The sequence below is a fragment of the Sitodiplosis mosellana genome, unplaced genomic scaffold (assembly GCF_009176505.1).
Source record: "Sitodiplosis mosellana isolate CC-2019 unplaced genomic scaffold, AAFC_SMos_1.0 Smas_scaffold_4044, whole genome shotgun sequence".
NCBI classification, from domain to species: domain Eukaryota; kingdom Metazoa; phylum Arthropoda; class Insecta; order Diptera; family Cecidomyiidae; genus Sitodiplosis; species Sitodiplosis mosellana.
This window is the reverse complement of record NW_022599286.1, coordinates 17,441-29,430: the sequence shown is the minus strand read 5'-3', so window position 1 is coordinate 29,430 and position 11,990 is coordinate 17,441. Positions and strand designations below refer to the sequence as shown.

Below are 11,990 nucleotides of genomic sequence, written 5' to 3'. Positions count from 1 at the left end.
TTTGGCAACGGTAAAAATTGTCTTTGATAAACAGTTTTTTCAGTTCACAGTTATAAAAATAGTTTTTTTTGGTGTTTCTAGTCGAATCATAACTGAAATTTTATTTTCAATCTTACTTGCTACGCAGTTGACTTATAAATAATATTGCTAACTGAATTAAATTTGACTTCCATGTTTTCAATATGTTTATCTCGCATCAAGTGTTGGGTCACAGCAGCAAATCCTAGGGGGAAAGAACTATTGGTATATTTACTTCATTGACACGTATTGACAAATATTCACAGGCATTTGCACTGCGTTCCGTAGTGTTATTGTTGTTGTTTTCTTCTGTTGCTTCGTCTCGTTCGTGGCGAGCAGGAATGACAGTTGCAAATACTCACATTTTATTGACCATATTTGCATGCATTCGCAGCTAGTTATTCAGCGCATTGACACGCATTGACTTTTTATTAAATTATGTCATCGCCCGGAAAATTGAAGTGTTGCCGGTAAAATGTATATAGAAATTTATATATAAATGTCAAATTTTACGGCGAACACCTAAAATTTCCGGGGATTCTTTTCTGTGTGTATTAGTTTTCTCATTATTTTTTTTTAAAAAGCTGAAAAAGCTGAACTGTGACCGAAATAGCTGATAATAGCTGAAGATTTTCAAAAAGCTGATAATCAGCTCAAAAGCTGACCTGTGGCAGGCCTGGTAAGCGGACGATTTTGAACTTTACGTATACGTGCTATAGCAAATAACGCCAAATAAACATTTGAAATGAAATATACACAGTTTTATAGTACCTACACAAATGATGATCAATGAAATAATAATGTACTTTAGTGTGAATATGTTAGTTTAATATGATACTTGAAACATACAACCGCATGCAATGTGAAATAAACGGAAAAAACTTATTCTAAATGTAGCCAATGGTAACCGAAATTTTACAATCATTCGAATAACTAATTTTACTTACTGTACGGAAAATACATGCACAACTTCTACGAAAAATGAACTATTTAATCACTACTGAAACTATAATCTACTTATGTTCAATATTTAAAGAAACTACAACTAAAACAAAATTTCCCATTCAAAAAAGCGTGAAACATTAAGAGAATGAACAAAAAACGTTCAATTGCATCTACCGCCCTTGAAAATGCTTCGTTTTGCCAAGTTTTTTCTTTTTCGCTTCCATTATTTTGATGCGGTTTTCCAAGGTAACCTTTGCCGCTATATGTGCAGCTTTGATTGATATGTATGTCTCAACTATGAATTGAACGAGCTGAAGCTTGTGTTGTGGGTGCAAAGAGAAAGAGCTGCTTTGGAAAATGGAATTCGTATCGATTTCATTCAATGAACTGCGCACGATTTGATTGTAGTCGAATTTGATCTTCAGAATATGTGGTTCAAGAACTTGATTAGTAATTCGACATATCTCGTATGTACTTTTGCATGGTAATTTGTTGATGTTCGACGTCGGAAATCCTTCAAGAACTAACAACTCATTTTCGGTGGGCACCTTACAACAGAAATCACACTTTGTCATAGATTTTCGCTTTATACGTTGGTCAATTTCACCGGCTATCGAAGCAATGCCTATAGATTTATTTGTTGTACTAAATGCTGCGACCATGCCCATACTATCATCAATATTTGAACTATTCATGGCTGAGCTCATTCTGGGTTCAACTACTTCTTCAGAATGATCGTCGACACTTATATTATCTATTGTAGAGCTCGTTCCAGGGGTATCATACTCTTCAATGTGAGGAATGTTGGCATTCGATGTCTTTGGTACCGCTGATGTTACGTATAATATATCTAATGTATCCAATGTGTTAGCGAAAACGGAGCTTGTAACCTCATTATTAACCAGAATTTTCTTAATCGTGGATGTAAACTGGACTGTTGTTGGATTTGTGTTTGAACCAAGCATCGCATGTGATCGGCATCTACTAAATAGACTTTCCAATGGGCATTGAACCACTCGGCGTACACAAAACTCATGAAGCTCTTTGGTTCGAACATACTTTTGATAAATTTGCAATATCTACAACCATGCCTTTGAAACCGACTATATAAAATTAATTAAGTTGAATGATGAAGTGATCAACTTCTACATGGAGTTGTTGGGCGAACGTAGCCGTCAAAACGAAAAGTTGCCAAAGGTTCATGGAATGAATACGTCCTTTTTCCAAAATTAAGCTCATTGAATAATTTCGTTTGAAAATCAATGATTAATTTTGGAAGAAAGAACGTATTCATTCCATGAACCTTGGGCAACTTTTCGTTTTGACGGCTACGTTCGCCCAACAACTCCATGTAGAAGTTGATCACTTCATCATTCAGCCAGGTCGGCGGCTCCCATTGCAGTGTTGTTATGTCATGGTCCGTGATGGTCAAACCGAACTTCATGATTTGAGTGGCTGTCGGTTGATCACCTCGCAATGTTTCTTTTTTAACAGCATCATCCATTATTTCCGCAATTGGCAACACATCAAACGTCGGGTAGTCGTTCGGTCCCAATGCGAATAAAACGTCCTCAATGTCGGATTCATCTAACACCGGGAAGTTTTCGCCGCGTTGATCAATCAACATTGCAATGATTTCGGGATCTATAAAAGAAAAATTATTATTGTATTTCAAATACTATTTGATCAAATCATTTTAACTTACCGTTTGACTCATCGAATTCCTCAAAGAACGAGTTTCGTTCGGATTTCGACGGTGCTGATTTTGACGGTGCTGATGTTGACGGTGCTGATGTGTCATCCATGGTTTCACTCTTCGACAAACCCGATTCTTCGTAGAACGAGTTTCGTACGGATTTGGACGGTGCTGATGTTGACGGAGCTGATGTGGAATCATAAGAGAATTTATGATTAAAAAAGGAAGCATAAAGAATTTTTATTTTTATATATATACCTGGGGCCAAACGCAGCAATACTGCTGGAATTACCACAGCAGGCTGGGTTTGTGTTGCGGCTTCAGATATAAATGACTATTCAGATATTCACGAGTACTACAATTTTGACCCAAGGAGCAGTGCCCTCCCTCCCATGGCTGGGGAGATATGACCTTTGGTGTCAATACCCTGATTTTCATGGTCGCCCTTTTTTGGATACACAGTGGGGTGCGGAAAAAATTGGCATATATTTGAAACATACTCGACCCCAGCTACACCATAGAAAAATAAATCAATTTTGGCTACTGTCAATAAAGTGTAGGTGTGCCCAAATGAGCTTAACTATAAAATGAAGTCGTAGATTAAGAAAGCGACGAATAAACATCATAACTCATTACTTTTGTCACTTATTTTAATCCGAAAGTCGATTAAATGAATAAACAATGAATAAACATTTAAAATATGATCTTATTGTTTCATTTTCACGCTTATTTTTCAGTTTTTCGGAGTGTCCCATTTAAGGGGACAAATTTTTTTTTCCGATTTTCGTCATGGTCGGAAATTTTGCGATAATTTTTTTTTTGTAATGTAAATAAAAAACTGTCTAAGGCAAAAAGGTTCCTTTGCTCATCCTCTTTCCAACGGTATATCACATTCTCGAAAATATTTCCACTAGTCAAAGATAAAAAACCATGTCGAAGTGCGTCCCGTTTAAGGGAACATTACCTTACTAAAAAACCCGAAAATAGTACTAAAAAAACCGAAAATCATACTTTAAAAAAACTGATATCGTACTAAAAAAACCGAAAATCGTACTGAAAAACCCGAAAATTGTACTTAAAAAAACCGAAATTCAGACTATTCCACATCTTTTTATTTCGATCTGTTCAAATTAATAATAAATCAATACGTCTTGCATCGAAACGTAATTAATTGGAAATTGACCTTTCTTACATTTATTTGCAAAGGGTTGTACAATTGACATGGAAAAAAATTACGTTATTGAATGGCAATAGACAATGGATGAAATCAAATCCATCCCAAAAAGTACCAAAATCGTCCTAAAAATTTACAAAATCGACCCAAAAAATAACAAAATCGTACTAAAATAATTACAAAATCGTCCCAAAAACATTTCATAATTTTATTTCAATGTATTTGTTGAAAAAGAAACGTTTGCTCATAACAGAAGATGTTTTGCTTACATTTCTGACTTAAATTGTACGTAAAAGTTTAAAAAACTTGAATGTAAAGTAAACCTATTTTCTTTTTACTGAAATACTATTATCTTTATTAAATCGATATTAGTATTTTACTCACAATTGGATTTCAAAACGATGCAACGATTGAAAATTTAGTTGCGTTTGCCGCGCTGGCTATGGAATGATGCCACCGGCTCTGACGATTCTGGCTTGATGCGTCGATCAAAGGGGCGCCTCGGATGTTGTTTTTGGCCATCTAATTCTTCGTCAATTCCACAGTAGTCTCAACCATTCGGTGTCGCCTCTGCTGTCCACGTTGCAAAGCCCCTGTAACCATTGAAGAGTTGATCATCCATGTAACCGTTTTCATTTGCAAAAATGGGAAATTCCATTTTGAACGAATTTTGCACTGGCTTGATACCGAGAACGATCGTTGTGTTCAATTTAAATTCACGTGGTACACCGAAAATGCCATTTTCTTCACCCAACGTCGAACGAAGTCTGAACAACAAAACGCCGTGAGGTGTTGTCAGCACGCCGCGATATCTAGCCCGCCAATTGAGATCAGTGCCAAGGACAGCGATGATGAATGAGAATCGATGAAAGGTTGTGGCGTCGTACGACAAAATGCCGTAATTTTCCGATCGCTTAAATGAGTATAGCCCATCGGTCGCAGAACTCAACAGGATTTGACCGTCTGTGAGCTCCTCAAACAAACCGTTGTCCTTATTGAGGTAATGCATACTGCCATCGACTTTTTTCACACGAAGTTTGAATAGCGGTATCGGTTTGCGCACCAAAATGTCCTTGCGAATATCACTGATAGTATTCAACGGGGTGCACGGCGATGTATGACCACTTCCATCCAGAGATATAACGAGGCAGCGATAACAGCGTGAGAAATACATCGGGAAAAAACACTGCATATTTTCCAGTTTGCCACAGTTGAAGCAAAATTCGGTTTCTCGAGCAGGATAATACAGTTTTTGATCGAATCGCACGCGTTTCAATACATCGTGTACAGGAAATGTTTCATAGTTTTTCGATGCAACGTATAAAGACCAAATATCGGTGTCAGCCAATGAATATTGGGAATGCTGAAGAAGAATTGAAAAAAAACAAATACTAAATTATATAATTTCACTTTTGAAGAGAGGGTTTTTCGTACCGATATTCCATAAGCCCCATCTTCGTTGTCAGATGGTAAATCGTTCACCGATTGTAGAATTGTGCACAGCACCCTAGCTGTGTCTGCTTTTACCAGATGCTCCAAAGCATTGTCCTATTTTGAAATTGAAATGAATTGTTTACAAATTTACAAACAATAAATCAAAATGAAGTTACCTCGTGTGTTCCAATCAATGGAGAGACTGTGTACCCATTGAAGTTTTTGCAATCGATGTCACCACTTGTGTTAGCAAACACGCGAAAATCCATCCAACGTGATTTTGAGTCAACCCCCAAAATTAGCGCCGTATTCCATTTGTATTCCGAAGGCAGAACAATTCGACCGTTCTGATGAGTTTGCACCAAATTTGAATCCAATTTGTAGAATTTCAGACCATGATACGGAGTTGTCTCAACAAGAAACATCAAGCGGTACGTATCCTCCGAATACGATGCAACGATGATCGAAAAATAATGGAACGAGGCCGATACGTACGATGCAACGAATGAGTCATCCTTTTTCTTGAAACAAACCAATCCATCGGTTGATGGACTGAGCAGCATTTTTCCATCGAAAATTGGCTCGAATTTCCAAGTATTTGTATTGAGATGAAACATTTCACCCTTGACTTTCAACTCGAACATTGGCAATGGAATCGCTGCATAAACTGGCGTACGCATTACACACAATTTTCGTCCCGGGTGATAATCACAAGAATGTTCCGAATCGAGTATGTGCATGAAACACGATTCACACCGGTGAATCTTTTCCGGCAATTGGCTGTAGTAAGCCATTGTTTTTTTCGTATATTTGATCAGAGTAAAATAGCTCAAACAATATTCTCAAATCAAACTTTTCCAATGAACGACAATCTCTCTCACATTTGACATTTGGCTGTCAGAACAACATATTCAACAGAAGAAAAAACAGTTGACGATGCAAGACGTATTGATTTATTATTAATTTGAATAGATCGAAATAAAAAAGATGTGGAATAGTCTGAATTTCGGTTTTTTTAGTACGATTTTCGGGTTTTTCAGCACGATTTTCGGTGTTTTTTAGTACGATTTTCGGGTTTTTTAATACGCTTTTCGGATTTTTTAGAACGATTTTCGGGTTTTTTAGTACGCTTTTCGGATTTTTTAGAAGGATTTTCGGGTTTTTTTAGTACGATTTTAGGTTCACCCGTTTGACCACTTTGTAAATAAAAGGCGTACATTTGGTGATAATCCAACAAAAATTTATATGCATTACTGACAATTTTAAACGCCTCGTCCGCGTGTTTGGAAATGCCAGCCTTGTCCGGATGGCATTTGAGTGATATTTGTTTGTAAGCTGTTTTAATTTCAATTAATTCGTATCGACGAACTTCTAATTTCAAAACTTCAAAATAATGTTTTGCACTTCTTAGTTCTTCCAATAAAATCCAAATGTCTTTTTCTTTTGTGATTTAATTCGTGTTGAAAACATCTCTGTGGCATGGGGTCTGGTGATTATTTGGAAACCTTTGAGTAGAAAGATTTAGCAGGGAATTTATATTTCTTTGAAGCAGCTGCGATGAATCTTTTTGTAAACGTTTCATTTGACATAGATTTTGCTTCGGTGTTAGTGTCTGTTTTTCGTGGTCGCTGTTTAATAAATGGGTTGTAATTTTGGTACAACACAATATTTTTCGCAATTTCAGATTCAAAAACGGTTTCCATGTCCTGGGGCTGATTATATTTGAGTGGAGGATCGGACCTGATATTCCAAATTGGAATCACCGCAGGAGCCCAAGAGCCATAAAATCGGCGACGAGATACCATATCTAGTTTATTACTAATTGTCAATAACTCGAAGCCTCGAATCACATCAAGCAGGTTGAGACGAAACGTGCGTTCATCATTGGCATGTTTCAGAATATTGGAAAAATGCAACGTTTCGTTTATTTTAATGCGCACTTTTTCACTTATCGTCTCTGCTTCAACTCGCAACGTATTAAATTGCGTTAACGTCTTCCACTTCGCCGCAAGTTTTATACTTCCATCATTTAATACACGTCTGGTTTCAGTTTCAGCGCGTCTTATTCTCATAGCAATTGTTGGTCTGCCGCGTTTTTTGTTCATAGAGCCTCTCGGTCGCCCCATCGCAACAGCAAATATATATAATGAACAATGGCTAATACTGAAGCAATCTATGCTCAAAATGACATTTCCAAACAACGATTTCAACAGCAAATAAATGTAATGAATTCAAACAAGGCCGTCTTAAAATTACTCGGAATAAAAAAAATAGGGATGTTCTTTGGTTGGAAGTGATTTGTTGACTGACGTTGTACGTTGTACGCAAATTTTTTAATGTAATTTGTTAACACGATAGCTCAACGACCAGTCGAGATAAATGAGATCTGGTGATGGCAAAAGTTTGGGCTTGTTTAGACTTAGAAACCATTAGATTTTCACACACTTCAGATATAGCCTAGGATAACCTAGCCTATGGCCAACCTTTGAAAATCCCTGAAAATTCATACTTTTCTATGGAAGATACCTAAAATAGCCCCCCTACATGGTTTTCATCATATCAAACTGCTATTATTTCATCAAAATATTGAGAATTAGAGAGCAAGATTATATCATTTTCCCATGATTTCAGTATCAAATTCGAATTTGTAGGTGAAAATATTGAAAATTTCCGAAATGGTCACACTTTGCGTACAAAATCGGTCATAGCTCACAAACTAACCACCTTATAAAGATTATTGGCAACTATATATCACTTAATTTTTTATGAAGAATCGATTTCCAGTTCAATCGACCGTATCTGAAGTCTCAATGGGGTCAAAAATGCAATTGTTCGCGGTGATATTTTCAACTCGCAATATTTTTTCCACTTGGAATAGAATTTTTGTGCATGAAGCTTGCAAAACGCATACGATTCAGAAATTTCATCTCGCAAACTCCAGTCTTTGTTATAAAATAACAGTGCTATTTGAATAACATAATATTTATTTCTCTACGGCTTTGGTATCATTTCTACATTTTCGTTCCAAATCCCTTGGAAAATACCACTTTTGTATGAAAGTTAAAAGAAACGTTTGAATTCATTTTAATCCAACATTTGAGCATTTTTCCAAAAGCCGTGACGCGATAATTTCTAAATATCACTAGTTTTGAAGGGCATTTTAATATTAAGAAATAATTTTTTTATTCATCGATATCTAAATTTTATACGAATGAATACAAACATGACTTTCATTTGAAATATCTGATTTTAAATCAAACCATTTGAAATAGTTCTGTATGTTTTGATAAATTATTTGTAATTTTATTATTTATTATTTGGATTGATTGTGAAACAGATCACTGAATATAGAGAGTATTTGGATCCCACTGCGAAAAAGTTCGTCTTACTACGGTAAGACCATTTATTTTGACAGTCAATGTGTCGAACATTACACAACTGAACTGAAGTTGGTGACATCGTGTGGTGAATTTGAGTTGTAGTGTGTTGGCTGTCATTTGGCGTCAGTCATTATGTTATAATTAAGTGTCGTGTTAAGTTAAATTTAAAGAAAATAAAGTGTGCATTAAGAAAATTGACTAATAAAATAATAATATAGGTTGTGATTAGATAATTTACTAGATAATTGAAGTGAAATGGCGCCAAAAAATAAAACAAAAAACAAAAAAATGAAGGCGGTTTCCATTGTGAGGAATGCCCAAAAAAGTTCCTATCTAAAAGTGCATTAACGAAACACGCAAAAAAACACAGTAATAACGTAATGCGATATTACTGTGGTTTATGTGGTAACAGCTGTGGCCAGCCGTATACGTTGGCCGAGCATTACCGCGATATCCATGGCACTACAATATCATCGGCCACAGCCGCGGCTTTGGGGAGAGATGAACAGAACGTTAATTCTGTTCCGAAGCACCCAAAGCGCGTGCACACTAAAATCCGATGCAAATGCACTTCTGTTTTAAGTGGCACCTATTCCTTCAAACGCCATGTGATAGACATACACAAGTCTACGGACTACGAAGCACATAAAGGTAAGTATTTACACCGAAACGTGAAATAAATCAAGCTAGATATCAAGTGTCAATTCACCATACCATGTGCTAGACCATGTGTCGGTCAATTGAACCAGGTGTTCAAAATTTTTAATTAATTTCATTTTTCTACCTTTTTTAATTACAGCTCCAAAGCGGCCACAGAAGCCTAAGAAGGAAAGTGGTAAACAGCTGGAAAACGTTGCGTTCAAAAGTAAGTATTTACCTAGGTATTTACATCGAAACATCAAGTGTCAATTCACCGTACCATGTGTCGATATATTGAACCAGGTGTTCAAAAATTTTGATTAATTTCATTTTTCTCTCTTTTTTTATTACAGTTCCAAAGCGGCCGAAGAGACATAAGAAGAAAGACACGTCACAAAGTACTGAAGAATTGAATGTCAAGGAAAAGTCCCACAAGCCAACCCGCAAGCTAGCCCGCAAGAAACTGGAGAACGCTGAGTTAGACGCTGGGGACGTAGTGTGAAGTTGTCAAAATGTCAAAACGTTAAAGCCTATTCAGCATAATTGAGTGCAACTGAGTCTGAAGCTGATTGTTTGAATAGACGTCATTCAGCACATTTAAACAATATGTAATTTGGCCACACAATAAAAAAGTTAAGATAGAAAAAAATTGTTTGTGTAAAAAAAGTGAAAACGACTAGAAAAAATCGTTTAGAACGACTAGAAAAGCACGGGAAATTTTTAGATGTTTTTGTCATTTTTTCAGATATTGTGAATATAGACGATTTTGTCATTTTTGATACGCGTTTTGTCCATAGACGTTTTTGGAGATTTTTAGACGATTTTGTCACTTTTTTCGGAAATTGTGAATATAGACGATTTTGTCATTTTTAATACGCGTTTTGTCCACAGACGTTTTTGGAGGTTTTTAGATGTTTTTGTCATTTTTTCGGAAATTGTGAATATAGACGATTTTGTCAATTTCCACAACGATTTTGTCATAAAAAAAATTGTCAGAATTATAGATGATTTTGTCATGTTTTTGAAAAAAAATTGACGATTTTGTCACATTTTTAGATGTTTTTGTCATAGACGTTTTTGTCATTTCATTAGACGAAATTGTCAATTTTATACGTTTTTGTAAGCAGCCGTTAAAATATTGGCATGGAATAGAAAAACCTGTGCCGGTATTCTACAACACATTCCGAACACTTTGTTCGGAATTATTCTGAACGATCAATTGCATTTTGGAAGGTGGCTCCCAAACGTTCAATCAATATATACAAATCATTCTTAAGTACTTCTGTATGAGTAGATTTCCAATATTTCTTTAAAAAAAAAACTTTTTATCAAGAAACGCATCCAAAAAGTGTATTTTTGAGATACCTCCCGAACAAAAAATGATAATTTGCCATGAAAAACGTAACTTTTGTTCGGGAGGTACCCCAAATATGCATTTTTCTAAGTTTTTGACAGAGAAGTCTCCCATTATTTTCGAGGAAAAATAACTTTTTGCCAAAACACTAACCATAAAAAGTGTATATTTGAGGATTTTTCGATGAAATGTCGATTTTTTTAGAGGTTTAATCGAAGCAACGGAATATGAGGCCAGAAATATGTGAAAACATCACACGACTTGGTCATTTCGGTACTCAAAATCTTTGTGAGGGATGAAACTAGAAGTTCAGAGGTAGTAAAGGCAGAAATTTTTGGATCTATGGGGTGATTTAGCCGTAGAACTGAAGCTTATGGGTGTGATTCGCTCATTTGGTTTGAAACAATCGTATTTTTCGACACTAAAATCATATAAACTTGTGTAAATTGATATTAGAAATCAATTCTACGTCAAAAATTAAGTGGATATAGACCCTTAGTAGGTCACTGTAAGTGTGTTTTCTATGCCATAAATGTGATTTTGTATCAATCTTCCAATCGATCGATATTTTTATGAAGAAATTGGGAACTTGGGTGTTCTAATTGACAGAAAACTATCATTTGCCAAACACATTGACATGGTCACTTCGAAGGCAACGGCTGCACTTGGCTTTGTCAAGCGCTTTTGCCATGACATCACTGACGTTACCACACTAAAGTCGCTGTATTTTGCATTGGTTCAGTCTCACCTCGATTACTGCGCCATGGTATGGCTTCCATTCCACAAAATCCACAGTGACAAAATCGAATCCGTGCAACGCCAATTCACTATGTACGCTCGTCGAGAATACCCATCCGTGCAAAACCAATACTCAATCACACCGTACGAGCAACGATTGTCAAACTTGAACATGATTAGTCTTCGCCGTCGACGTGTCAACGCGTCATTGAGTTTTTTCTACGACATCATCAACGGTAACGCTAACTGTCCAACGGTTAGTGACAAAGTCTCATTTAATGATGGGCGTTTATTGAGACACAGCGAGCAATTCAGGGTCAATGACAAGCACATGAAGCTGGTGCGCGAAGCTCCAATTCCTCAAATGTGCAAAATGGCAAACATTGTGCCGGAACTGTTCACAGCAGCGACCTCAAAGAAGAATTTTGCATCATCCGTTCGCAAAATGACGGACACCACTTTTGGATCGCTTTGCAAACTCAAATGACTACCTGGCCGCCTAGTCAATTTTTCATCCAAATAACCTCAATTTTTGTATGTGTTCTCTACGAGAACACCTTGATACTGCCCACATTAATGATGAAATTTCGATTTTCATGTTGCCGTTTAACC

General features: G+C 36.3%; 1 protein-coding gene across 1 annotated transcript; it reads left to right on the top strand.

The window, feature by feature from the left end:
* Positions 1-9,027: 9,027 nt before the first annotated feature.
* LOC129572051 (uncharacterized) lies at positions 9,028-9,788 on the top strand. The gene is made up of 3 exons (XM_055451958.1): positions 9,028-9,298; positions 9,447-9,512; positions 9,640-9,788. Exons 1-3 carry the CDS (start codon positions 9,028-9,030, stop codon positions 9,786-9,788), a joined length of 486 nt encoding a protein of 161 aa, XP_055307933.1.
* The last annotated feature ends 2,202 nt before the right edge of the window (positions 9,789-11,990 follow it).